Here is a 27,582-nt window from a genome sequence, read left to right on the forward strand (position 1 = left end):
AGGATGGATTTAGACTGTTCTCAGTGGTAGCGGATGACACAACGAGGAGTAATGGTCTCAAGTTGCAATGGGGGAGGTTTAGGTTGGATATTAGGAAAAACTTTTTCACTAGGAGGGTGGTGAAACACTGGAATGTGTTACCTAGGGAGGTGGTGGAATCTCCTTCCTTAGAAGTTTTTAAGGTCAGGCTTTACAAAGCCCTGACTGGGATGGTATAGTTGGGGATTGGTCCTGCTTTGACCAGGGTGTTGGACTAGATGATCTCCTGAGGTCCCTTCCAACCCTGGTATTCTATGATTCTATGACACCCATTTGCATTGGTTCATTTATCAGCCATGTATGCACATTTTCTGAGTGTGGTGAGAGAGTTCTTCACTTTTTCAACAGCTGACTCTCACTGTTACAATGCATGTTTTTAACCAGTCAGTTGAGTTTCTTTCAAGGAGATAGTGAGCATTTGCTGGTCTTGGTCCAACTTCAGGATTAACAAATGACAATGCACTTAACATTGGTCTCCAGTTTGTAGCGTGTGGCATCTCTTGCTTAAAGAGAAACTATGATGTGACAGCTATGTTTGTTTGAATAAACTGTGTTGTCTCCAGGATTTTTAACAGCCTCATTAAATACTACTAAAATTGGCTTTGACAATGACTGGCTTATAAGGCTTTCTGCATGTCAATGCAGTCCAGAGGATTGGTGTTTTGCAGCCTTTTCACAGTTTGTCAGCATTGGCTTCGCGGATCGGTCTGGCAAGCCAAGCTCCTCCACTTTTACTATAGAAATCCATGGTATGCTCACTTGAATACTGTGTGCAATTCTGGTCACCCCATCTCAAAAAAGATATAGAAAGGGGCAACTAAAATGATTAGGGGTATAGAACAGCTTCTGTATGAGGAGAGATTTAAAAAACTAACTTTTCAGTTTGGAAAAGAGAGGACTAAGAGGGGATATAATAAAGGTTTATAAAATCTTGACTGGTGTGGAGAAAGTGAATAAGCTCCTTCCTATAACAGAAGAACTAGGGGTCACATGACTTATGAGGAGAGCCTGAGGGAACTGGGATTGTTTAGGTTGCAGAAGAGAAGAATGAGAGGGGATTTGATAGCTGCTTTCAACTACCTGAAAGGGGGTTCCAAAGAGGATGGATCTAGACTGTTCTCAGTAGTAGTAGATGACAGAACAAGGAGTAATGGTCTCAAGTTGCAGTGGAGGAGGTTTAGGTTGGATGTTCGGAAAAACTTTTTCACTCGGAGGGTGGTGAAGCACTGGAATGGGTTACCTAGGGAGGTGGTGGAATCCCTTCCTTTGAGGTTTTTAAGGTCAGGCTTGACCAAGCCCTGGCTGGGATGATTTATTTTGGGGATTGGTCCTACTTTGAGCAGGGGGTTGGACTGGATGACCTCCTGAGGTCTCTTCCAACCCTGGTATTCTATGATAAGTTCATTGAGGATATGTCCATCAATGGCTATTAGCCAGGATGGGCAGGGATGCAACACCATGCTTTGTGAGCCTTTGCTTGCCAGAAGCTGTGAGTGGATGACAGTGGATGGATCTCTCAATAATTTCCCTGTTCTGTTAATTCCCTTTGAAGAAGCTGGCATTGGCCTCTCCCAGAAGACAGGATACTGGGCTAGAAGGACATTGGTCTGACCCAATATGGCCGTTCTTATGTAAAAATTGATTATAATAAAAATGTTTAGTACAGAAACTGCCCAAGGTAACGACCTCTTGAGGTAGTAACAATGTGAGATAATGACCTTGGCATATAATGCGTTTTAAAAAGCTTGGCCTACTAGGAAATGTATATTTATATAAGTTTCTCAGTCACAAATCTAGCATTCTGGAGGAAAGTCACTAAAACATAGTCCAACAAACAAATGTTTCTTTATTGTGCCCCTCCCTTCTCCCTCTATCACAACCCACTCATAGTTGTTGTCCTTGGTCAGCGAAAACTTAGAGTTCAGAGCTGCTTTCACATGAGTTCACCTCCCACCTAGGATGGTGTGGGGGAGAAGGCACCTTGCTCATTCCTCCAGATGCTCACTACTCTCCAGCCACTCACTCTGGCCGCTGTTGTTTGTTGTGCCACCATTCACTCCACCACGGACGGCCCTGCACCATCACCATCTTCTGCCACTGTCTTAAGTTTCCTGTAAGATACACAGCCCTGTAGCAGCCTATTTAGTGCCATGCAGGTGCTTAGGGAACCCACCCGGGGACCTGCCACAGCAGCGGGAAGGGTGCCCCCCCCCAGAGCCCTAACTCACCCTGCCCAGGCATGGGAAAAATCTAAGCAAAAACTGTGTTCCCTGTAACTTGTGCGCTTGAGCAGCTGCACAGGAGAGATTTAAATGCTGCCCAGCTGATTAGGAGGGCATACATAGCTGACAGCATGTGTACAGGTGCCCCTCCCCCCACATTGCTCCACCCTGCAGCTGCTCCCGGCACCATCCTGCTGGCTGTCCAGAGGTGGGAGGAAGATGCTGATATCAGGGTGGCCACCTCCCCCCAGCCCCTGTACCCCATCTCTGCAGATCAGAGGAGAGGCAGGGGACACAGCCTGGCTCAGGACTTGGAGCTGCTGCAGGGAAGGGTGAGGGGCTGAGTGCATTTCTTAAAGAGACAGTTCACTATTTGAGATTTCCCTAGCAGCCAGCTCAGGGCCCCTCTCTGTCTCACACTCTTTCTCCCCCTCCCCCGTACCCTATTTCTGCAGAGCCAGGGAGGGGAAACAACAGGGTTCAGGACAGCTTTCAGTGAGTGCCTTAAAGAGACAGCACAGGGGATCTCTCAGAAACTTTCCCAGCAGCCAGCACAGACGCTCTGTCTCTCTCTCACACACACACTGTTTCTGTGTCACACTCACCTAACACATACTTGTATTATTGTTAGTACTTCTTGGTACTTCCTGCAATGCTCACATATTCTCTGTAATTTTATTCTTTCAAAGTGTATTATTTTAGTATTTTGACTGGTCTATGCATGTCATAATTTTTATTTCTCTTGCTGAAGTAATTATTCCTCTTTAACTTTTTAAAAATATATATCTAGGTTTTTTGTTTCTACTGATGGCACACATCCCTTACTGCATACAAAATTTATTCTGCACATGGATGGAAAAAATTAGATAGAACATTCACCCTGCCAGTTAAAAACCCTTTTTTCATTTCCATCCTGAATTTGTTCATGACTAGTTTATATCCATTTGTTCTTGTACCAACAGTCCTTTAGCTTAACTAGCTCTTCACCCTTCCTGGTGTTTACCCCCTTTGTATTTAGAGAGAGCAATGAGATTCCCCTCTCAGCCACCATTTTGCTAAGCTAAACAAGCTAAGCTCTTCCAGTCTCTTCTCATAAGACAGGCCCCTCCATTTTCCTGATTATCCTACTATTTCTTCTCTGCATCTGTTCCAATTTTATCTTTTTTGAACATGGGTGACCAGTATTCCAGATGAGGTCTTACCAATACCTTGTACAATAGCATTAATACTTCTCCATCTTCCTAGGATGTGTCTGGTGAGGCATTTCCAGTGATCACATTTGCAGCCATGGCTCATAGTCATCCTATGGTTAACCAACCAGGTCTCTCTCCTCTTCTGTCATTTCCAAGTGATGAGGCCCCAGCTTGTAGTAGAAATTCTTACTGTCAGACTAAGTACTTTGCGCACTTTGTGTTACAGAATTTCATGCCATGTTTATTACTCCAGTGTTCAGTCATCCAGATCTTCCTGTATAATATTCCGATCTTCCTCAGTATTCATGATGCCTCCCAACTTTCTATCATCAGCAAATTTCATTAGCACATTCTTACTAACTGAAGAAAAAGACAAACCTGACACTAAGGTTCTGGGAAGTGGGCAGGTACAAGCCCACCCATGGCTAAAGGCCCCTCTCCCAGCCTAAAGGGAGGATCTACTGAACCTGGGACACAAATGAGTACAGGGGACAACAAAAGAAAAAACAGGAATAGGTGTGAGGGTCAAAGATAGGGAACCTGAAGGGAACACTGACCAGAGAACCCCAGACCGCATCCACTGCGCCACGAAGGTGTCAAGGGAGCCAGCAGATGTGGCCCAGAGGAACTCTGCCTTGATACGTGAACAAGGAGAGGAATTGGACGCAGGCCCCACAATTGCAGAGAACCCTTCAGCCAAGAATGTTTTTTTTGTTTATTTTGTTTGTTTTTTTTTAAATCACAGAAAACTAGGATCCCTGATCACTACTAATCATTTTAGGGAAGTAGGAGTGAAGCCCACTGGGGCAGAAATTGGTGGAGGGGGGGGAAGGAAGAGAAGAATAGCAAGAGACAACTGCACCTCTTACAGTAACAGGCCATCTGCACTCCATGGCCATGCTCCCACCCCAGCTTCCCAGCAACCCAGACAATGCACTCCAGCTACAGATCAGCTCAGACAGACCCCATCAGCAGAGGCAGTTTATTGTTGAAACACAAATGAAAGACACCCCCATGTGACACTACAAAATACAAAAGACACAGAAAACTCTGAAACCCACCCTGCCCGAAGAGTTTATCTTGGCACATGACCTATTCCTCTGCCTCCCCCTGCCAAACACACACTGCACATCTACTGCTCTGCTCGCAGACTGGAAGGATGGATATACTGACATTTTTGCTAAGAGATACAAGTTGCAGTGTTTGCTAAAGGAACTGAAACCACCAGAGCAGTGTCCCACGAACAGCAGGGACACCCACTTCCTCAGCCCGTCAGCTCCCAGAGAAGTTTTCTTTCCACAAAGCGACCTTTAGTCAGAGAGATTCTGTAGCTGCAAAATGTAGTTCTACATGCACAGCTGGGAACGAGAGAGAGGTTAAGTGGCACAGGAGTATTTGACAGCTGCATGAATCGGTCTGTACCAAATCACTGAATCCAACATGCTCATTTGCATTTTATCAATTTCCCCTGGAGCTATGCACTGAAGGCAGAGATACTGCATTGCAGGGGGCAGAAACAAGCTGAAGTCCTGTCACCAATAGAAGTAATGAAGAAATCAAAGCCCAACAGTCAACTCTGGCACAGCCGCACAATCTTCTCCAGGTCAGCTCCCCACCAGCCTTCAGCAGTTAGGTGAGAGTTTCGCCCTTTGTTACCTGCCGGAGGAAAGCACAGCCTGCAGTCACCAAGGGCTAGCCAGTCTGCCCACTCAGGGAAAGTTAATGAGAGCTCCCGTACACTGGGAACTAGGTAAAAGTCGTCCCTCGCAGCAAGGCTGGGAGGGGCAGGAGTCCTCCCGAGGCCAGTGTCACCAATTCACCAAGATCTCCGTTCTCTCTCTAGCTCTGTTGGCCAAAACCAATGTCCCAATGTAAGTACTGCTGGGATGCCCACCAGAGCGTACAGAGAGCAGGAGCTCCAGTGCTGCTGTTCGGGAGAAGGGCCTGCAACACCACCCCACAGTAACAACTAGCGCAGCTGGGCTCTGTGTGGGAGTCACGCACGTCCCCCCACTGTGTAAAGAGCAGATTAGCTGGTGGGTGGTGCTGGACACAGCGTTACTGCCTGGCTGGGAAGTGGGGGGGTACAGCAGGGCAATACCCACTGGAGATGGGGTAAAAGCCACAGGGGCGCTTGAACAGCAAGGCCCCGGCTGTCCCTGAGGTGCTAAGCGTGGGCTGAGCCCTGCCTCGAGCTACCCGCAGGCCAGCCCTCCATCCCGTGCCAGGGCTGTCCCCTGGTGTCGCCTCCCCTGCGCTACCCCTCACCCTGGCCTCGATGTACTCGATCCGTCGCTCCAGCGCTGTCAGCTTCTCGTTGAGGGTGGCGAGTCGGGAGCGGCAGGACATGTCTGCGGGAGAAGGGGCGGCTCATCAGGCCCCGCGGTACCCAGCCAGGACAGGTGCGCCCCACCTCCGCCCACCGGGGAGCCCCGACCGCAGAACCCTCCCGCCCGAACAGAGCGCGGCGGCCGGCGGGGCCAGGGTGGGATGGAGCCGGGCCGGGGAAAATGGAGTCTGGAGCCGGGCCGGTGGGTCGAAGTGGGGTGGGTGGCTGGGAAGCGAAGATGGAGCCGGCCCGGACTTGGCTAGGAGGGAGGGAGCTGGAGTCGAGGGTCCAGCCGGGCCGGGGGAACCCGAGGAGCCGGGCCGGGCGCCTACACACCGAAGGAGTTGAGGAAGTCCGCGATCTTCTTGATGGAACTAGTGATCACTTCGATGTACTCGCGATTAGCCCAGTCCTGGTGGATCTCGCGCTGCACCGGATCCTCCTGCAGCGACATGGCCGCCACCGACACCCCGCGCCCAGTCCCCGGTCGCACTGCGCATGTGCGAGGCACGGATCACAAAGAGGCTTGTAGGCGCGGAAAGTGGTTTCCCGAACAGGACGGAGCCCCGCCCCCTGCAGCCCTAACCCCGCCCAAGTTGCCGACCCCAAGTGCTAGGCAACACCAGCCGGTCGTGCGGCGCTCCCGCTTTCCCGTTGCTAGGAGACCCCACTGGCTTCCAGCCCATCCCAGGATCCTGCCCCGCGCGCGGCTCCGTGTATCTAATACCCATCCCTGCGCCCTTCCACCTGTCAGCCTCGATCCTTCTCAGTCCGGGTGCGCAGGCGCGAGAACGGCAGTTAGTACGGGTAGCGTAAATAGCACCCGGGCTTTTATAGCGCCGCTTCCCGGCAGCCCTTTCGCCAACTGCGCTGATTGGCTCAGGTGGTGGCGGCGCGCATGCGCTGTTTTTCTGTGAGCGCGCACGTCCTGCCCCGCCTGTTGCCGTTCGCTGCTGCTGGGACTCGGGGGCCCGTAGAGCAGGAAGCGGCGCGAGCGAGGCGAGACTGAGCCGAGCCGGGCCGGGCCTGCAGGTACCGGGCGTGGTGTGGGTCTGCCTTTCCAACGCGGGCTCCGGGGCTGGCGCCTTTCGGCAGCATCCTGGCGCGCCTCTCCCCCCTTCTGCGGTGCGAGAGTGCACGGCCCTGGGTACAAGACCCCGGGGGTGCCCCACCCTAGTGGGAAACCGTGGGCGAGGAGGTGCTTCCTCATCTCTGAAGGGTGTGAGAGAGACCCGTGGGCGGGGTATGGGGAGTTACAGGGGGCAGAAATCGTGGTCTTGTCTTCCTACGAGCCCAGTGGGTGATACCTCATGGGTCGGATGGTGGATAGGGGTCTTTCTATGCTCTCCGCCTACTGGCTCTGGCATGTGCCAGTGTCACGGGTGAGCGCTGGAGCTGTGGAATCGTGAATAGGAGGGGGAGGTGTCCATGCGACAATTCCCTACTAAAATGCGTGTCCCCTTAAGGGAAAGTTTAAGGGCTCACTAGTCTGACTCTTCTCTGTTCCAGGCTAAACGGCTGTCGTTTCAGTTTTTGCTTTAGGTCCATCTTAATAGTAATCGTATGTTACATTTCTCTGGATACCTGTTTTTGTTAAAGAAAGAGTGACGTCTCTGAAGGGTCTTGATAGTGAAAATATTTTTCAAACATGGATCTTGTGTACGTACAGAAGTTGTACTAGTTTAACTTCATGTGGGGATCAGCCTTTAGTAAAATTCTGAGTGTGTCCTTTACTTAAAGAGAACAGGAACGAAAGCCATAATAGGATACTTTATGAGCACAGGGACATTTAGGTAGTGGTGGTTCTGTTTCCTTGAGTAAATGTTTTTCATGTGGTGGGGTGTATATTTGCTGTAATTACGTAGTGAATTAACTCTGAAAATTGCTATTTCAGTGGGCGTAGGAAGTTGGTTTTGTGTGTTAGTACTGTGTTTGCTACACAGATAATTTTATTTCATAATCTGTATATAACTGGCATATTTTAGGTTTTTGTAGCAGGTCCTAGTTAAGCTCACGAAGACATTTAAGTGTGTATGGCTATCGCAGAGTTCAGTTTTAAATACAATTGAATTTTAAAGGTGCGGGGAAGCACTGTCAGCTGCAAATGGCATAACAGGCTTACATTAAATACAGTTGAAAATTGATTGCTGTTCAATGTGTCTTTGATTAATCATTTCTTCCAGTGCGAGATGAAAGTAAGTGAGAAACTTAAGACTTTAGTACAGTGGCTAGAGCAATGAGTTTTGTCAGGGAAGATATTTGAAAGTACTATTGGTAAGTCAGAGTAAATTTTGATTATAAAGGATCCGATTTACCAACATTTGACACATCTAGAATGTCTTAATATTTTTTCACTCTATCCCCAGCTCTTGTTTTTATTCTAGGACTTCTCTTTCCTGACACCACGACAATAAGTAGATAGATCTGTGGGGAGCGGTGAGGGTCTCTTCAGATCCATTAAGCCTCACCTTCTCATACTGCAAGTCATGAAGGCTTCAGGAAAAACTAGATTACTCACAAAAATCTAGCTATGCGAGAAAAGGCTTATTTTTAATATAGAGCAGATAGAATGTTTTATCTGGTATTTAGATAATCTGAAAGACATAGGTTTCTAAAAGATACATCTGTGTCATTTTACTTTTTGACTCTCAAAACCCCTCAAACTTGAAGATAATACTTAAGATGCGTAACAACTCTATACCCAAGTTTTCCATGTCTCAAATTGCCAGGCTGTGCTTTGGAAGTACTGTGTTTACTTGTTGAGACTAATGTCAAGTCTGTATCTCCCTGGAAGGATCCTGCTTGGAAATTTTTGCCTTTCTTCTGCAGATGAACTGATCTGTTGTAGCAAACTCCACTCCTTTTCTGACAATCACCAGAGCACTAGTATGTTAGATTGAAACTGTTAATTCTGGAGCATAATGACAGTTCTAACTTGGGTTAAGATATAAAAAAATTAGAACAGTCAATATTTCATTTCAGGAAGTTTGCATGGGAATACTTAATAGGGTGTTCAACTAAACAAAATAAATCTTGCATTATCGCCCATAGCTCATCAAACCCAAGCTCGTGCAGATTGCCATAGGGAGTGAGTGCTAAAGGCAGGGACCCTGCTCTGAAGAAACAGATAATTAAAAACACCCCAACTGATTTTAACAATCACCAGGTGTGGGACTAGCAACCACACTTCACATAACCTGGTTTCTGATCATTCCAGGGCTTAAAGGGTGCTTTGTCATCAACTGAAACTAAAAATGACAAAAATGAACTCTTCCCCCTCCCTTCTCAATTGCTCTGGCCTCTGTGTCTGTCTCTCAACCTTTATATCTTCAGCTTTCTGCTTATCTGTTTCCTTAACCCATTTACATGCCTCCAAGTCCTGCCAAGCCCTGACTTTCTCATTTTGACTACTCCAATGTCTTCCTCTCTACCTGGCTGCAAGGAGAGTTGAAACAATTGCAGCAAGCCAGGCATTCCTTGAGAAATAGGTTTTACTGCTTTCTGCATGAAGTCCATCTCTCACTTTTGGATATAAAAACATCTTTGCACTGAGGCAAAATTCAGGATCTGTCAAACCTGTGTACTAACTTTATCACTATACAAGTCGGAAATCTGCACCCTCTGACAGGCAGACTTGGAGCAGCTAGAGACATTGCATATGCGCTGTCAATGCCAAATCCTGAGCCTAAAGTGGTTTGAGAGACAAGAGGGTGATGTAATAATGAGGTGCAGATGGACGCCCTGATCGTCAGAGCCCTGGGCGCCTGGGACCCCTGCAATGAGCGTGTGCTGTGGACCTGTGGGATCGGTCGATGCTACACATGGCTCATGCGGCACCTTATGCTCTCGGACACCATCCGATGGTCCAGGGACATCTACATCAAACACGCCACCGACAATACCAGGAGGCGTGAGCAGGAATGACATCGTGCATCAACTATGAGAAAGGGACCGAGAGACTTTTTCCATTGGACCATATGAACTGGAACCATAAACTCACTGAACATTAAATCTCACCAAATGAGGGTAAATCCATCCTCATCATCGTATCCACTCATTATACTCCATACCTGAACATAGCCATTTTATGAACAACATACCCTCATATCTCAATGTCTGTACTTTGACCCATTAACCTTTTACCCCCAATTAGGGATATTGCAAATTATGTATTTCTTACGCTGTCCGATCCTAAACCGAACTTCACACCCCTTGATAATCTGTACGTTAATCCCTGATAAACAGAAACTTCTATGCTTAAACTCTGTACTATTTTCTTTTTATTTTAACATCATCTTAATACAATTTTTAAATCTTTTATGGGACCGACTCACCAACAGAAGTTGGTCCTATAAATGACATTACTTCATCCACCATGTGTCTTGAATATCCTGGGACCAACACAGCCACAACACTTCATATGTAAGGTGGTTTGATTTTCTACAAAATTTTATAATCTTGCAAAGATCTGGCCTTCCTTCACTCACTCATTATATTCAAAAGTGATGTTGCATGCTCTTTGGCCATGTTGCCAGGATGGAACACTCCAGCTCTCAAAGTCTCTGCCTTTGACTTTGCCGACCACAGGAAGTCCCTCTTTAAACCTTTCAAGCTTTCCTTTACCTTCTATATTAAATTTAAGCATCTTGTTTTCTGCAAAGCTTTATAACAACCTGGATGCTCTTATCTTCCCCATCCATTTGGCCTGAGACATGCTTCTCCATCCCTTTAGGGCTTGTCTAAAATGGTGTGTGTGTTTTTTTTTTAACCTATAGTTAATTATCAGATTATTTGAGGTAGTTAACATATTTGTAAAGGTTAGTCCGGACCCCCTCTAAACCTTTGTCCCAAGATTCAAACATCTGTAGCTAGCTCTAGTCTAGCAGTATGCCTACACTGTCCTCAGGATGCACAATTGCAACACATGTATGCATCTCCAAGCTAGCCAACTTTCTGAAAACAGCAGTGTAGCTATGCAGGCACAAGCTTTTAAGAATGTGTGCCCCCCTCTATTTTCTCTCTTCTCCCCCCCCCCCCCCATCCTCCCTACACACACTCTCTTTAGGTTAAGTTATTTAGGTTTATAAGTAAATTGCTTCTAGACTAAAATGCCACTTTCTTTTATAAGATAAGTCTTTAATGTCCACTTATGCTAGTCTGTGAGCCACTTCATCTGCAGCTCCTTATTCCTAAACACCTCCCCTTTCTTAAGTCAGCCTGCCATGCCTTTTCTCTCCCCTTCCAAGTCCCTCCTTAAAATACACTTTTGAAAAAGGTCTTTTGACCTTCAACTCATTAAAGTAGTACTAACAAAGTAGGTGACTAAAAATCTTTACCAAAAGGATGAAAAAATAAATCTCAGAACCAGTGGCACATTTGGAACTTTTTGTTCTGAGTCATGCTGTTTTCCATTCCATCGTGCTGTTCCCAACCCCTCTTTCTACATTTGTACACTTTTTTTTTTTTTTAGTAAGGCCTGATTTACACACTATTTTTATACCAATGTAATTATTTCAGTTAGAGGGTATTGTTAATAGTTATACTGGTAACCCTTGAGTGGATGCAGTTGTATTAATATAAAGGGGGAAGGGATAGCTCAGTGGTTTGAGCATTGGCCTGCTAAACCTAGGGTTGTGAGTTCAATCTTTGAGCAGGTGGGGTTGGATGGGTCAGGGGTTCTGAGGGGGGCGGTTAGGGGGTGGGAAGTGGGAGGGGGCGGATGGGGGCAGGGGCCAGGCTGTATGGGGAGGCATAGCCTTCCCTACCCGGCCCTACATACCCTTTTACAACCCTGATGTGGCCCTCAGGCCAAAAAGTTTGCCCAACGTGGTCTAGATAAAGGTTGTGAAGTTTGCATTAGAAAGGAATAGCTGTCTTGGCTGGCTGTAGCTGATGAACCGTCCCACATACCATCACTACTATCTGAGGATGCAATAAGACACAGAGCTACAATCAATTTTAGTAAAAGCTAGGCATGCTCCTTCAATAATGGTGCTGACACCACTTCTTCCTGTTCTCTGGTGATCAACAAGTATCACATCAGTCTTATTTGGGTTGAATTGTAGCCTGTTTACTTAAATCTAAACATCTTTCCCAATCAGAAGCAGAGTAATGACATCAAGAATCTGGGTGCAGTGAAATGCCGTCCAAAATGTGCATCTTCTAGCAGTTGCATGTATACATTGAAAAGAGTGGTTGCAAGATGAGACCTTGTAGGGCTCCACATGTTGGAGTGGTTGTGAGATGATCAGTTACCATAACAAGGAGCACTTCATAGATATGAAGACAGATAAATAAGATAACCAGTTGAAATAACGTACCAAGAGTCACGGTGGATTCTCCATCACTGACTATTTTTAAATCAAGATTGGATTTTTTTTTTTTTTAGTGATGTCCTAGGATTTTTTTTTTTTTTTTTTTTGGTGTGGGGGAGTCGTATGGGTTATGTATACAGAAGGTCAGACTAAATGATCACACTGGTCCCTTCTGGCCTTGGAATCTATGAGTCAGTTGCCTAACACTGCCTTCTGGGAACTCTCTGTGGGGAAGGAGCAAACTCATTGAAGAACCATTCAAGATACGCCATCTGAGCCATTTATATACCTCAAAAGCTGCCAATTTCCAAGTATCACTATAAGTGAGATACTTATACCATTGCTAGATGATCAGCCACCTTTTGCCTTGGGTATAGTCTGTATTCCATACTCAGGTTTGAAATCAGACTGAAAAGGATAAAAGAAATCACTAGAACATGTTTTTTTCATTTGGCTTTTTTCCACATACAGAACAGAAGTATTTAGTGAACACTTCACGGATGTCCTCTTCAAGAACTCTTAGCTATCATCTGTTATGAGATTCCTCAAAGGACTGGTTAATGACTTTTCATAGATTAGAAAAGCACTCTTGCTGTGGGATCTCACTGTGGTGCTGACTAAGTTAATTGGTTCATTTTTGAACCTCTGGTTGAAGGCTCTTTATTCTACCTGTTGCTAAAGAGAACTTTTTGAGAGGGGTGAGTGACTTACAGCCTTTCACAACTTATCCTTCTTTCACCATATGTATCACAGGGGTAAAGTTAGAGAGACAAGGTGGGTGAGGTAATATTTTATTGGTCCAACTTTTGTTGGTGAGAGAGACAAGCTTTCAGGCTACACACAGCTCTTCTTCAGCTCTGTATAGCTTGAAGGCTTGTGTCTCTCTCCAACAAAAGTTGGTCCAATAAAAGATATTCCTCCACCCACCTTGACTCTCTAATACAGGGGTGGCCAACCTGTGGCTCTTCAGAAGTTAATGTGCGGCTCCTTGTATAGGCACAGACTCCAGAGCTGGAGCTACAGGTGCTAACTTTCCAATGTGCTGGGGGGTGCTTGCTGCTCAACCCCTGGCTCTGCCACAGGCCCTGTTCCCACTCCACCCTTTCCTGCCCCCTCTCCTGAGCCTGCTGTGCCCTCGCTCCTCCCCCTCCACCCCAGAGCCTTCTGCATGCCACGAAACAGCTGATTGGGTGGTGCGGGGGGGGGGGGCGGAGGCGCTGATCGGCGGGGCTGCAGGCTGGCGGGAGGCACTGGGAGCAAGGGGAGGGAGGGGGAGCTGATGTGGGGGGGGTTAGTGACCTATTAATGTGGCTCTTTGGCAATGTACATTGGTAAATTCTGGCTCCTTCTCTGGCCACCCCTGCTTTAATATCTTGAAGCCAAAGTGTTTATAACACCACTGCATACAACAACGGAAGATATAGGGATGAAGTTGTCTTGCATAGTCATCCAAAATATTTACCTAAAGTAGTGTCAGGGTTTTGTCTAAGCCAGACAGTTCTTGTTCTTGTACAAGTCCTAGTTCTTGTAGTGTCCTCTGCACTATGGGTTGCTCCAGCCAGTGTAGCTTGGGCAGTGGAACCTTAACAAGCAGTGCCCACTGGGGCACTCATGTTCTCCCCTCAGTGTTGGAGCACACGCTGAGGGCAGGATATAATAGAGGGCTTTGTGCTCTGGCTGCCTCAGTCATCCATCCCTGTCCGTCTCTCTCTTCTCCTCCTCCCCCCTTCCCCCCCCCCCCAGCATAGGTCCCAGGAATGGGGGCGGTGGGCAGGGAGTATGAATATGCAGAGTCCACCTTGAAGAACTCTGGTTACGGGTAAGTAACTATCATTTTTTTCCCAAAACCTCTCTTTTATGAGGAAGAGACAAAGCTCCATACCCTAGATTTTAAGTGTGCTTTGAGTTTTTATTGATTAGTGTAAATTACTTCTTGAGAGCCTTAGTCTTAATCCCAAAAGATTACATAAAATGTAAGGGGAATACCATTTCCACGGAAAGTTTATTAAAATGAACTAGGTTATTGGTTTGGTTTTTGGAGATTGTCGGTGCCTGAGTGTTTTTTTGAATTCACGGTTAAGGTGGCATTGATAGCAAGCAACTAATGTTTCCATCATAGAAACCTAGAGAACTGCTATCTGGAGTTCTGTATGCACGTTTATGCAGCACCGTTTTCTCAATTTGGCATCTCAGTCTGATGCTTGCTTTAGGCAAACGGTTCTCTAGTCCTTGTTTAGAATTAGAAATCCTTAGCCCATTTCCCAGGGGATTGTACTGCTAGCTGTACTCCTACAAGAAGAATATTCAGAGGCTGCCTGGAAGGAAGACTAATTACTATGGTAACTAGGTTGAAAGTGTTACCTTTGCATATTCATAATATCCATGCACCTTCCCCTCTTTCACAGACTTCTACCCTTATGGGACTCTGCAGTTTATCAGAAGAATTGGTTTGGGTGAGGGACTTCATGATGTCTTGTAATCTTGCCTCTGAACTTCTAGCGCTATGAGCGGACACTTATGTGGTCCAAACAGGCACTGCTTTTCCAGAAGCTCAATATTGCTGCAGTGGGAAATGTCATTCTACAAATGTAAATACACAAAGGCAATTGTCTCCAAGAACCACGGTGACTATTAAATTGCCATTTCTCTTATGGATCTATCTGCTCTCTTCTCTGCCAGCAAGGGAATATAAGTACCAGAAAGTAGGAGGAGGTCAAAGGAGTTGAGGTGATACATGTAAAAGGTTTATCCTCAAGAGCTTGTAGGAGGGCCAGTCCTTGTCTGTAATGCAGGCGTACTAGAAGACTCAGGGATGAGAGTAACAAGGTGGGTGAGGTGACCTGAAGAAGAGCTATGTGTAGTTTGAAAGCTTATCTCTCTCACCAACAGAAGTTGGTCCAATAAAAGATATTCTTAGTTCATCCACCTTATGTCTCTAATATCCTGGGACTGACACGGCTTCAACTGTACTGCATACAGGGATCAAAGTAGAAAGAAAGAAGGCGTACTTTTTTCTCCTTGTTTGAATACAAATCTAATAAAAGCACTTCACACACACACTAGTGAACGTGCACAACTTCCCTGAAACAAAATTAGGTTAATATTGATGTATGATCTTAGTTTCCATGGTATTACATAAAGTAGCCAGGAAGGACACACGTTATATAGAACTGGTCAACACCAATTTGTTGAATAGTATTATCATTAATCTGATACACAGTCCATGTGTGACACTATGCAAGGCGAGGAAAGGCACAAAACTGGGGGTTCACAGTTTTAAACGGCTTCTGCTAGCGTTTGCAGTGCTTGCCAAGTCACCCAACAGAAGCTTAATCGGCACAATGAAGGATTCTAGGGCTGCCATGAAATCTAGTCCGTTGACACTTGTCTACAACATGCATCATTGACTGATGGAGGCCACGGTGACAGAGTGGGTCTTTGTGTAGAACCCATGTTTAGAGGTTGGCTGTGCATATTCCTTGACCTGTTTGGAGCCTGTTCAGCAGAGTCCAAAGGTGTGGTGGCAGGTCAAATCCAGGAAGTTGAATGGCTGGATCAGCAACAAGGAAACCATTCCAAATGTCTCTAGCCAACCACTCACCATGCCATGGGGTTGCTGCTGACAGATTCAGATCTGGCAGTCAAAACTACAATGGACACCTCAAAGTAAGTTGTGATCTGGACATCTGAAAATGCCCATGTACAGTGGGAGACCTGGATAGGCAAGTAGCTTTTCCACCAATCTGTCACTAGACTCTCTGCGATGAATGTGTGGAGGGGCTGTGTTGTTCAGGACTGGTAGCCATGGGAGAGGAGTGGGGTGCAGGGTGTCTGTGTTGATATACATGCTCAAGTTCAATTTGACCTCGACCAATTTAGTGTTAGGCAAATGATACCACACGGGCACAATATTCCACTGAGGAATAGCACAGCACCAGAGCCAGTGTGCGACTGTACCCCATGTCAAACCAGCTAATTAGTTGATTAGATTACTGCTGGCCTGATTTTTTTTTTTTTTTTTTATAAGATGGTCATGGAAAGTCAAAGAGCTGTCCAGTGCGACAAGGTAGACTGGTTTTGACTCATTATTCAGTTGTCTTCCATTGAGGAAGATGTTTAACTCACATTTAGTGCTTGCATTGTGGAGATGGAAAACACTCAAAACTGTCTTAGTCACAATTGATTGGCGCCTCCAACCGCTATAGCAGTCTGCCATCTTGACCAAGATGTTCTCCAATTCAGTGAAAGAGCATGACAGGGATGTCATCTGCATAGATAAATTTTCATGACAGTCAGTAGCAGGGCATTTGTGCACAGATTGAACAGGGTGGATGCAAACACAGAGCCTTGGGGTAAGCAGTTGGATTGCCTTCCCCATGCATTGTTCTGTCTCCTATATGTACCTGAAAATATCTGTCACAAAGTAGTTGAGCAAGGTCCACCACCCATGCAGGGAGAGCTCTTGACAGTTTTACCGGAAAACCAGCATGCTATACTTTATCATAGGCTGCTGTCAGGTCCAAGGAAACAGCTCCTGTCTTCAAGTTCCATTGAAACCTGTTTTCTTAAAGTGGGAGAGATGGTATAAACTAGACTTTTGTAATGTCTTGGACTTACTGTGCAGCATTCTGATTTTTAAAAAATAGTGCTGTACAAGATCGATAAAGCACACATTTAAACAGATTAACAACTGGCTAACTGATTCCTCTCAGTCAGTGGGGAATTATAGTTGAAAAGGGAGTTAGTGGCGATCTACAGGGATCAGTTCTTGTTGGGCTGCACTAGTCATTCTTTTTTTTATCAATTATAAGTAAATATAAAATCACTGCTGAAAAAAGTTATGGATGACACAGTGACTGCTCTGTAATGACTGCCCAAAGAGTGCAGGCTATTATTGCAAGAATGGAGCATTGGCTCCAAAACTTTATTGATTCACATATCACCTTCTTAAAAACTTGTTGTGAAGTGAGTAGATGGAACATCAAGCTTATATACCACCAGAGGTACACGTACAGCCTTTTGGGAACCCTTGGGATGGAGTACTGTATCCTGGAAAGAAGTGACCCTGAAAACAGTCCTAATGGACAAACATCTCCATGTGAGCTCTCAATGCGATGCTGTGGCAAAAAGGGCTAATATGATCCTTAGATGCATAAACAAAAGTAGTGAGTGGGAGTAGGGAGGTGATTTTACCTCTCTGAGGCATTGGTGCGATTGATACTGGAATACTGCATTCTGTCCTTGTGTCAACATTTGTAAAAGGGATGTTTGAAAAACTGGAGAGGGTTCAGAGAAGAACCAAAAAAACTATTTGAGGATGGAAAAAGTGATTTACAGTGAGTCTTAAATCTGTTTAGCATATCAGAAAGAGGATCAAGGTGATTTGATTACTGTATAAGTACTTTAACAGACAGAAAATACCGAGAACTAATGGGTTCTTTAACAAAATAGGAAGGGCATGAAAAGAACCAATGGCTGGAAATTAAAGGTAGAAAATTCAAATTAGAAATAAGATGAACATTTTACCAGTGAGTGGGATTTAGCCAATGGAACAGACTACCAAAGGAAGTGGTGGGTTTTCCATGTTGTGAAGTCTTCAAATCAAGACTGGAAGCCTTTCTGGAAGAGATGCTTTAGTCAATCACAAGTTACTGAGCTCAGTACAAGGGTAACTGGTTGCAATTCAGTGGCCCAGTCTGACAATGTACAATACTAATGATCTAAAGGTCTTTTCTTGCTGAAAAATCTATGAATGCTAACACTTAACCAGAGAAGGAATTGAAGTCAGTGCAGACTGTGGAGCATAGGTGTGAAATGTGTTCTGAAAAGCACTACTAAGGAGATGATCCCTTATATTCCGCATTATTTGAAGCTTCCAAATGCTGGTCAGGTATAACCACAAATAGGGTGCATGGTAGTAATGCAGTCTGAAGGAGCTGCCTTGTGAGGTCCATATCCAGAAGGAGAGGTCTCCATCTAGTAACCAGGTGAAGAGGAAAAAGCATTTTGACTGCTGCTGCTTGATCTAAAAGCAGCGGGGATCCAACAGGGACCCTAGGTTGTGCACTTCACTGACAAAAGATGTAAAAACCCTCTGTATGGGGACAGATATCAACTCTTATCTCCTCTGAATGCTTTCCCCAGCTCACCAGTGCTATCTGTATTGAGCCTCAGCTAGCTAGCCCTCATCCAAGCTCTAGTCTCAAACACTGGCATAGCTGAGAATGCACCATCCACATCTGATTTAAAAAGAAAAAAGCATAAATGACATTGATGTCTGTAGCCCATATTACCTCATTATCTTGCCTGACAGCCTCCTATTTTCCTTGTCCTTATAATACAAGCTCAAGGAGATATTAAATTAAATATGTAACTAAACTTTGGAACTCACTGCCACAAGTGAAAAATTGGGAAGAGTCCAGCCGAGGGCAACAAAAATGATTAGGGGACTGGAACACATGACTTATGAGGAGAGGCTGAGGGAACTGGGATTGTTTAGTCTGTGGAAGAAAAGAATGAGGGGGGATTTGATAGCTGCTTTCAACTACCGGAAAGGGGGTTCCAAAGAGGATGGATCTAGACTGTTCTCAGTGGTAGCAGATGACAGAACAAAGAGTAATGGTCTCAAGTTGCAGTGCGGGAGGTTTAGGTTGGATATTAGGAAAAACTTTTTCACTAGGAGGGTGGTGAAACACTGGAATGCGTTACCTAGGGAGGTGGTGGAATCTCCTTCCTTAGAGGTTTTTAAGGTCAGGCTTGACAAAGGCCTGGCTGGGATGATTTAGTTGGGGATTGGTCCTGCTTTGAGCGGGGGGTTGGACTGGATGACCTCCTGAGGTCCCTTCCAACCCTGAGATTCTATGATTCTATTCCAAGTGGTTTTTAAAGCCAAAAATTTAGCATGATTCAAAGAAGGATTGGACATATATGTATATGATAACAAAAATGTCCAGAGTTGTTGCAAAGAGAAATTTTGGAAGAGATAAAACCCTCATTTATGAGCTTCAAAGCTTAAACAAACCTCTTCCTATATGGGTTGGTTGGGGGAAACTTTCGGGAGGTGGCACAGTATCTCATAAATACGTTCTGTGGAGTATGTTCACTATCTTCTGAAGCATCAGGTACTGGTCACTGTCAGAGATGGGATACTGTACTAGATGGACCATGGGTCTGACCCAGTCTGGAGATTCCTGTTACATATGCACTGAATGGGAAGGGTTACAAAATAAAACTTCGGGTGTCCTCTACAAGAAAAAAGAGGAGCAAATGCTCAGCACAACATCCTGGGTTCGTTCTTGCCGCCCTGTAGTGGTGAGAGCAGGAATCTAGAGTGACATGAGTAAGATGCTAACAAATAGGCAAATTCATTAAAATCTGCTTCGATACTTGAGCATAGCAGGTGATATACCCATCTTTATAAAAAGCCCTATTGTTGGTCTAGTTGTCAAGATGATTTAAAAATAGAATAATACACCTACATAGGAACAAACCAGCAAAACATCTATAAAGGAAAATAGTGCCTCTTTAGTCTACTACAGATCTTTGAACTTGTCCAAAAAAAGTGGATAAAGGATAACTGGTTGTTCTAACTTACTTGGACTTTCACAAAGCCTTTGATGAAGTTCCTCACAAGAGGCTAGTCAGCTCATAAGCACGTTCTGTTATGGATTAGAAACTGGCCAAGAGACAGAAAACAAAGAACCAGAATAGTCAATTTTCAATATGGTCAAAGGCTAACAGCAGGGAGCTGCAAGGTTCTGTACTAGGGCTGCTGTTGACTGTTTGCTTTTTCCAGAGACAAAGTGGCTGAGGCAATATTTTATTGGAAGAAGAGCTCTGTGTAAGCCTCTCTCTCTCCCCAACAGAAGTGGGTCCAAGAAAAGATTTTACCTCACCCACCTTCTCTCTCTCTCCCATCCTGGGAGCGACACAGCTACAGCACCACTGCATACGCCTTTCCAGATCATTTAATATATTAAAGTGGCAAAATTTGCAGATGGTAAAGACTAGAGAAAACTTCAGGTAGAAAGAACTGAACAAAGGTATCTGGGACACAGAATGAAAAATGAAGTTAACTGTGGACAAATGCACAGTAATACCTGATGGAAGGAATAATTTGATCTACTCAGATGCCACACTGGCTTCTAAATGAACTCTCATTTGGGCCACGAGTTATTGTAGTCAACTCAACAAAAACATTTGACCAATTTGCAGCAGTGGTCAGGAAAAATACACCCCAATGCTTTTTTTTTTCTATCTAATTCTATATACTATAAATATTTTAATGCTAACATATAAATTGATGGTACACCATCAAATGGAATATATTTTTTCAGTTGTCATCCCCTGTCTCAAAAAGACTATAGAAGATATTGAGGCGCTCAGATAGGCAACAAAAATTATTAGAGGCATGATAAGACAAAATCCTTATGAAGAGACTGGAAATTTGTATTGTTAAGTTTACAGAAGAAGCAAATGACTGGGATAGATACAAAATAATGAATAGTATAGAGAAGATAAATTGTGTGCCATGTATTCCCCCGCCCATAATACCACAATAAAGGGATACTCAATTTTCATTTGAAAGGTAGCAAATTTAATCAATTTTACATCAATGATTAACCTGTGGAACAGGTTGCAAGTTGGGGTATGTCTACACAGCAATTTGAGCGTGGGCTCAAGTGTAACTCCCCCTTGTGTCCACGCACCCATTGTGTTAATCTAGGGTCCGAGACTGTGTTAAGCTGGGATGTAAGGTCTGAGCCTATAGCCTTCGTGTGTGCACACAGCCTTGGCTGGACTCTGGTCCTGAAAATCCTCCAGGTGTATTCCGGAGTTCCTAGGGGCAGAGGAACAACACTGCAGGTAGCCAGCGGCTAGAGGTGCCAATACTGTCTTGCCAAGGGTGCTCCCTATTCCTGCTCCTCTTGTGGAGATGGCAGCTCCTGTTCCATCTCCTCTTTGCTGTTGTGTGGAGCTTGGCTGGAGCAGGGAGCGAAGCTGGCAGGCAGGAGGTGGCTCCCTGCTGCTGGGATGTTGGGGGTCATCCTTCCCTCAGCAGCACTGAGCTGGGAGCTCTGCTGCTACCCCTCCCTGCAGGACAGTCCTTGGTCACCGTCCTGCTCTCTGGCCCTTACTCCTGGGCCGCCCTTCCTCTCCCTGGGGCTGCATGTGCAGGGATGCCTGGGCTGTGTGCACTGTCAAGACAGTGAGTGGGAGCCAGCCCCAAAACTTCCCCACAGCCCCAATGGATCTCTTATGCCTACCTCATGGGGTGTGACAGGGAAGAGATAAGGGATTCCAAGGGGTGCTGGAACACACTGCACCCCACACCCTGGGGAGGCACTTCAGTGCTCCGCAGCCAGCAGCAGCCAGGCTGGAGGTGTGTGAGTGCGCTTTTTTTCCTCTGAAACCTGTATTTTATGTCAAACTTCAAAACAGATAAAAATAAAAAAACAAACCACTTCCATTCAATGTCCCATTTTAAAAATTAAGAATCACAAAAAGTGTAATTTTCATAGTTTGACAGCCTTGGAATCTGATGCCTAGTTACCCTCACATGGGCATTTTCCTGCAAATGTGACTCAGCCTAGAGGGGGATAACCCAATTCTCCGATTAGATGGTACTTCAGTATAAAGCCTTCTCAAACTGTAGTCATTCTACTGGGACAGCTATCAAAGGAGCTCATTATGCAGTTTGTGTCCCCCTTATGGGCACCTGAGTCCCATCACTAGCACCATCACGGTTAGGAAAAAGGGTGGGCAGTAGAGTTTTCCTTCAGTGCAATACGTTCATAGGGCTAGAGTGTCGATGCTGGGGGTGTGCTAGGTACTCTGGGATACGGTTACTTTTACCTGGGTCTGTGCAACACAGTGTGGATGCTAGAGCCCTAGGTTCAAGCATAGTTCAGAAAATCCTTAACTTAGGGTTAAAATGTAGCGTAGACGCTCATGCCCAGTGTTTTCTGATGCAGGTCAGCTGACTTGTGTCCCTCAACCCTACGTTGCATTGCTGTGTAGACCTACCCTTGATGTCACTGGGATCAAGAGCTTAGCGGGATTCAGAGATTGGCTAGGTTTCAGAGTGGTAGCCGTGTTAGTCTGAATCAGCAAAAACAACGAGAAGTCCTTGTGGCACCTTATAGACTAACAAATTTATTTGGGCATAAGCTTTCACGGGCTAAAACCCACTTCATCAGATGCATGGAGTGGAAAATACAGCAGAGAGGTATCAATAGACAGCATATGAAAAGATGGGAGTTGCCTTACCAAGTGGGGGGGGTCAGTGTTAATTAGCCAATTCAATTAAGGTGGAAATGGGCTGTGTATTTATACCTCTACTATATTTTCCTCTCCATGCATCTGATGAAGTGGGTTTTAGCCCACGAAAGCTTATGCCCAAATAAATTTTAGTCTTTAAGGTGCCACAAGGACTCCAGAAATTGGCTAGGAACATACATTGGCAATGAGAATATCCACAGTTCAATTTGCTTGGATTAAAAATAAACTGAAAGAGATATAAACTTGTAGTTTGTAAGCCAACTTTCATCAGTTAAGAAATTTTCCCAACAGGGAGTTTATTCCATTATTGTCCAGTATGTTGCACCTTCCTCTAAAGCATCTGGTGCAGGGCACCGTGAGAGACAGGACACTATACTGAATGTACTTTGTCTGTAATCTGGTTTGGCAATTCCTGTGTTCCCAGCCTCCTTTGCTAGTGTTATGCTTCCAATATAACTGCTATGCAAGCTGCAATGCAGTTTAATTGGAAAGCTGCTCCTCAGTTTTTACTTTCTTCATTCATATTTACCCTACTCTTGTTATCACTTCCCTAATATTGAGTAAAATTGTATGGTCAAGTATTGAAAATCAGGCAAGAAATCTTTAAGTTCTGAAAAACAAAGTGTCTTGCTGCTGCCATAGTATGTTGCCCTTTTAAAAATGGTTGTTGGTCCAATATTATTGTGGTGTTCCAGCGTGTCTTTGGGTTGTTGGTATTGGAAAGTACCTATTCTTCCTAAAAATCTGCTGGGCAGTGCATGTAATTTCTATTTCTGCAAATGGGCCCAAAATCAGACCCTGCAAAGGGTCTATTGAAACATTCACTGCAGGATCACAAACCAGTTTCCTGTATAACTTGGCTGCATGTCTTTCTAACATGGAGATTAACAAAGAGAGGGTTTTTAGGAGAGGATTTCCTACCTGTACGTATTATAGTTTAGCTTCTAACCATTCATTTTGTTTTTAAAAGTTTAAAAAAGGAAACTTCTGAAACTGCTTTTTGTTTGAAAACATTAAGATGGATCTTTGATTAATTTTGAAAACCTCCGTGAACCCTTATTAATATTTCATTGAACTTGCCACAGAGACACTTTCAGCAGTAGAAGTGGAGAAGGCAGGATATGCATTGATTCATGAAGTTTCTGGTAATGGTTGATGACATTCAAAGCAGAGTGTCTGGAGGTGTTGGCTGCAAAATGGATTAGTTAGTGAAAGGAAAGCAGAGTGAGCTGTCCCACACTCATTACTGTAATAGTTGAGAAGCCAAGCGAATTCTCTGTGTCCTAAAGTAGCATGCTGCTCTGGGTGCTAGCTGAATTGTATATTGCAACTCAGGATTTCCCTACTGAGAAATTATTATTGTGTGGGGCTCAGGGTAAGTTAAAATGTGTTAGCTAACCCAACCTAACCTTTATCATTTCCCCCAGTCTAGACAAACTGAGTGGAAAGTCTCAACCATCTCACTGACTAATGTCAGAAACATCCAGAATATTATTTTTTACCCTATTGCTTTAAAGAAGAATGTATTTTTAAAAAAGCCTCCGAATCAGTAGTGAAAAGATGACAGCTTATTTATTCAATAAGCATTATGCGTTATCAAAAGTGTATATGTTAAGATATTTAAAAGCCCATATATTTTATCCAAACAATGAGAAATTAGCAAGTATTGTGCCTTAATGTTGTGATTGAGTATCTGTTTGAAATGAAAGCTGAGACCGCAGGGTTTCTAGCCACTGTCTGTGGAAAAACTATATCAGAAGGTTTGTACACATTGTATAGGAGTAGGAAATATCACCAAATTGAAACTAACTTTGAAATAATTGCATTTGGTTGGCAAATGTGTCTTCTAGGACCAGACTTGATTCTTAACTTCTAAATCCAGTTTCTAAAAACTATATTTGGAGAAGCAATCTTGTTTATTTAGATGTATTCAAGTAGCATGTTTGAGGGAGGCAAGGGAAGAAAAAATAGGAAGAACTTATTTTTATAAACAATGTCTCAATATTCACTTTATGATATGCCCGTTAAACAGCAGGAGATTTAATCATAATTTTCTGATATTGTAGTTTGATTTTTATTCTGATGTGTAGCTTCAGAGGAGCAGCCCAACCCAGGAAGTGATGAGATGAGTCAGTCATCCTGTGGCCCCTGCTAGTTCAGAAAAGAAGCTGTTCTCAAGGGCCCTGCATCCCCTGAGGCATAGAGGAGGTGGTCACGTTCTTGCTCAGGGTGGACTGATTTAAATTTTTCTAAATCTGATTCTAATAATTTAAATCAGTGAGTGGAAAATTTGGATTTAAAAAAGCTTAATTCTTTTGTTTGCACTTCATTACCTTCCTAAAGAAAGGCTCATTCTCATAAATTGATATAACACGTTGATTTGATTTACCACAAAATATAGCCTTTATACTAGATCTAGTAAGCCTTTATGCTAACCAGAAGAAGACACTGTAACTATACACATTTATTTATGTAATTACAGTGTTAGAGAGATTAAAACATGTTCAGATTCTTAATGATAAATTTTTAGTAGGTTAGAAAATGGTGACTGTTGTACAGTATTTCCTATTTAATAGGTTGCACATAAAGCATTCTGCTAAAAGAATACAACTTAAAAATTAGGAAATGCAAGATTGCCTGGGCAGCTGAAAACCTTATTTCTGCAAACTTGCATGTCCAACCTGTGCACTTACTGAGGCCAGGGTCCTGTGGAAAAAACAGAATGTGATTCTGTAATTAAAGACTATATTGTAATGGGTCAGAATTAAAGTTGTGCAGGCAGCCATAAATTTTTCGTTTTCCAACTTCTGAGAGTATGACTTGGTAGCCAAGAGCTATTTTAGCATAGTTTGTGCATGTAAAGTCTGGGGTTTTTTTAAAAAAAGAAAAAGGTATAAAACTGTGGTGCAACTGTAACAACCACCTTCCTCCACATCCTGAATCACCATCCAGGATTGAACCCAAACCTGTCAGCTCCACAGTACAGGGTGCTGCTTCTTGAGCTACAGGATTTCATTATATTAGCTGGCAGCAGGGAAAGGGTATTTCCCCAGAAGAGGGGATGAGCTGTCCCCCCTGACCTGGCTGTCCCTCTCCTGCCTCCAAAATGGGAGGAGCTCCTGCCCAAGAGCAGGATTGGTGACCTGAGTCCAAGGAGTATTTAGGAGGAGCCAGACCTTCAGCATATCTCTCACTGCATGGGAGTTTTCCAGATGTGGTGCTCCCAAGGAGATAGAGGGTAAATGTGCCACTGAAGCAGTGTGCTGGATCAGGAGGCTAACAGGGTGAGGGGCTCCCCCCTGCTACAATTCCTGTCAGCTCCCATGTTTTCCCAATGTAGTACAGTGTGTGTTGCTGCTGCTGGTCTGGTGACAGGCCTCAGAATGTTCATTTTTTTGCTCAGATTTTTTTCTGAGGAACAGAAGTGAAAGAATGCCGATGACATTTTTTTAGCCCTTCATGTGTCAGCCAAATCCTAAAATTTCATGAGGCAAAGAAAAGACACTTTTGTAGTCTGAAGGTGTTCCCTCTGTCTAATATCAAAAGCCTGCTGCAAACAATATTGTTGTGAGAGCTTTTTAAAGGAAAATGTAGCAAGAATCCTTTGTAATGGAAAATATTAGGCAACCTAAATAGAGTGGCTGATACCAGCTCCCCCTGCAATAAAAGGTTTACTTATCTTTTGTGACAACCTGAATTTGATTGAAAGTTGAATTCAGTCTAGCACAAACATTTTAAGAAATGTTGTTACCTTAAATGTGTGGATACATTTAAAAAAGTTTATCAAAACATGTTTCATATCTACAATTAACAGATTTATTAAACAAAGGAAGCTTTGTGTAATCATTGAATTCATAGATTCTGTTTTGATAATCTAGTCTGACCTCCTATGTAGCACAGACTACAGACCTTCCTGAAAATTATAACTAAAGCATATCTTTTATAATAACATCCTATCTTGATTTAAAAATTCAGTGGTGGAGAATCCACAACAATGCTTGGTAAATTGTTCCAGTGGTTAATTATTCTCACTGTTAAAAATGTAGGCCTTATTTTTGGTCTGAATTTGTCTAGCTTTAACTTCTAGCCATTGGATTTTAATTCCTTTCTCTGCCAGATTGAAGAGCCTATTGTTAAATATTTATACCTCATGTAGGTACTGATAGACTAATCAAGTCCAGCTTTAACCTTCTCTTTGTTAAGATAAATAAATTGAGCTCCGGGAGTCTCTCACTATAAAGTATTTCTAATCCTTTAATCATTCTCATGGCTCTTCTCTGAAACCTTCCAATTTATCAACATCCTTGAATGGTGAACACCAGAACTGGACCCAGTAGAGTGGTTTCACCTATGCCAAGTATAAAGGAAAACAACCTCTCTATCCTACTGTTTTTGCATCCCACGATTGCATTAGCTCTTTTGTCCATAGTATCACACTGGGAGCTCCATGTTCATGGATAATCCACCATGATCCCCAAAACTCTTTCAAAGTCACTGCTTCCCAGGATAGAGTCCCCTACCCTGTAAGTACAGCCTGAGTTCTTTGTTCCCAGATATACACATGTACGTTTGGTTGAATTAAAACACACATTGTTTGCTTGTGTCTAGTTTATCAAGCAAGCTAGATAGTTCTGAATCAGTGACCTGTCTTCTGTTATTTACCACTCCCCAATTTTTGTGTCATCTGCAAACTTGATCAGTGGTGGTTTTGTGTTTTCTTCTGGGTTATTGATAAAAATGTTAAATATCGTAGGGCCAAAAACTGATCTCTGTGGGACTTCACTTGAAACAGGCCTGCTTGATGGCAATTCCCCGTTTACAGTTGCATTTTATGATCTCTCAGCCAGTTTTTAATCAATTTAAAGAGTATCATGTTCACTTTATTTCATTCTATTTTTAATCAAAATGCCATGCAGTACCAAGTCAAACAGAAGTCGAAATATATTACATCAACACTATTACCTTTGTCAGCCAAATTTATAATCTCATTAAAAACAACTTAGTTTGACATAAACTTGTGCTGATTTGCATTATTTATATTACCCTCCTATCACTCTTTATTAATTGAGTCTCACATCAGCTGCTCCATTATCATGCTTGGGGTTGATGTCAGGCTCACAGGCCTACAATTACCCAGATCATCCTGTTTACCTTTGTTAATAATTGGGACAACAGTAGCTTTCTTCCAGTCTTCTTGAATGTTC

General features: G+C 43.9%; 2 protein-coding genes across 3 annotated transcripts in view; one reads left to right on the forward strand and one right to left on the reverse strand.

Annotated features, from left to right (window-relative positions):
* Positions 1-4,403: 4,403 nt before the first annotated feature.
* On the reverse strand, positions 4,404-6,329 carry LOC140914580 (putative protein BRICK1). Its single transcript, XM_073352706.2, has 3 exons — positions 6,120-6,329; positions 5,723-5,805; positions 4,404-5,110 (listed from the first exon to the last, which is right to left on the reverse strand). Exons 1-3 carry the CDS (start codon positions 6,235-6,237, stop codon positions 5,084-5,086), a joined length of 228 nt encoding a protein of 75 aa, XP_073208807.1. The 5' UTR covers positions 6,238-6,329; the 3' UTR covers positions 4,404-5,083.
* Positions 6,330-6,692: 363 nt separating this feature from the next.
* Positions 6,693-27,582, forward strand: part of RHOA (ras homolog family member A) — a 64,340-nt gene continuing 43,450 nt past the window's right edge. For both annotated transcript variants that reach the window (XM_073352704.1, XM_073352705.1), the window contains exon 1: positions 6,693-6,815. The gene's annotated coding sequence lies outside the window, so the exon portion shown is untranslated. The remainder of the gene's footprint in view (positions 6,816-27,582) is intronic.

Source organism: Lepidochelys kempii, chromosome 7 (assembly GCF_965140285.1).
Source record: "Lepidochelys kempii isolate rLepKem1 chromosome 7, rLepKem1.hap1, whole genome shotgun sequence".
Classification (NCBI taxonomy): domain Eukaryota; kingdom Metazoa; phylum Chordata; order Testudines; family Cheloniidae; genus Lepidochelys; species Lepidochelys kempii.

What these genes read in the sequence shown, in the direction of transcription:
- LOC140914580 (XM_073352706.2), bottom strand. Translation starts at nt 6,237, where the DNA reads ATGTCGCTGCAGGAGGATCCGGTGCAGCGCGAGATCCACCAGGACTGG. An exon ending in GGACTTCCTCAACTCCTTCG is followed by an intron (nt 5,806 to 6,119) that starts GTGTGTAGGCGC and finishes CTTCTCCCGCAG; the next exon opens with ACATGTCCTGCCGCTCCCGA. An exon ending in TCGAGTACATCGAGGCCAGG is followed by an intron (nt 5,111 to 5,722) that starts GTGAGGGGTAGC and finishes TTCCTCCGGCAG; the next exon opens with GTAACAAAGGGCGAAACTCT.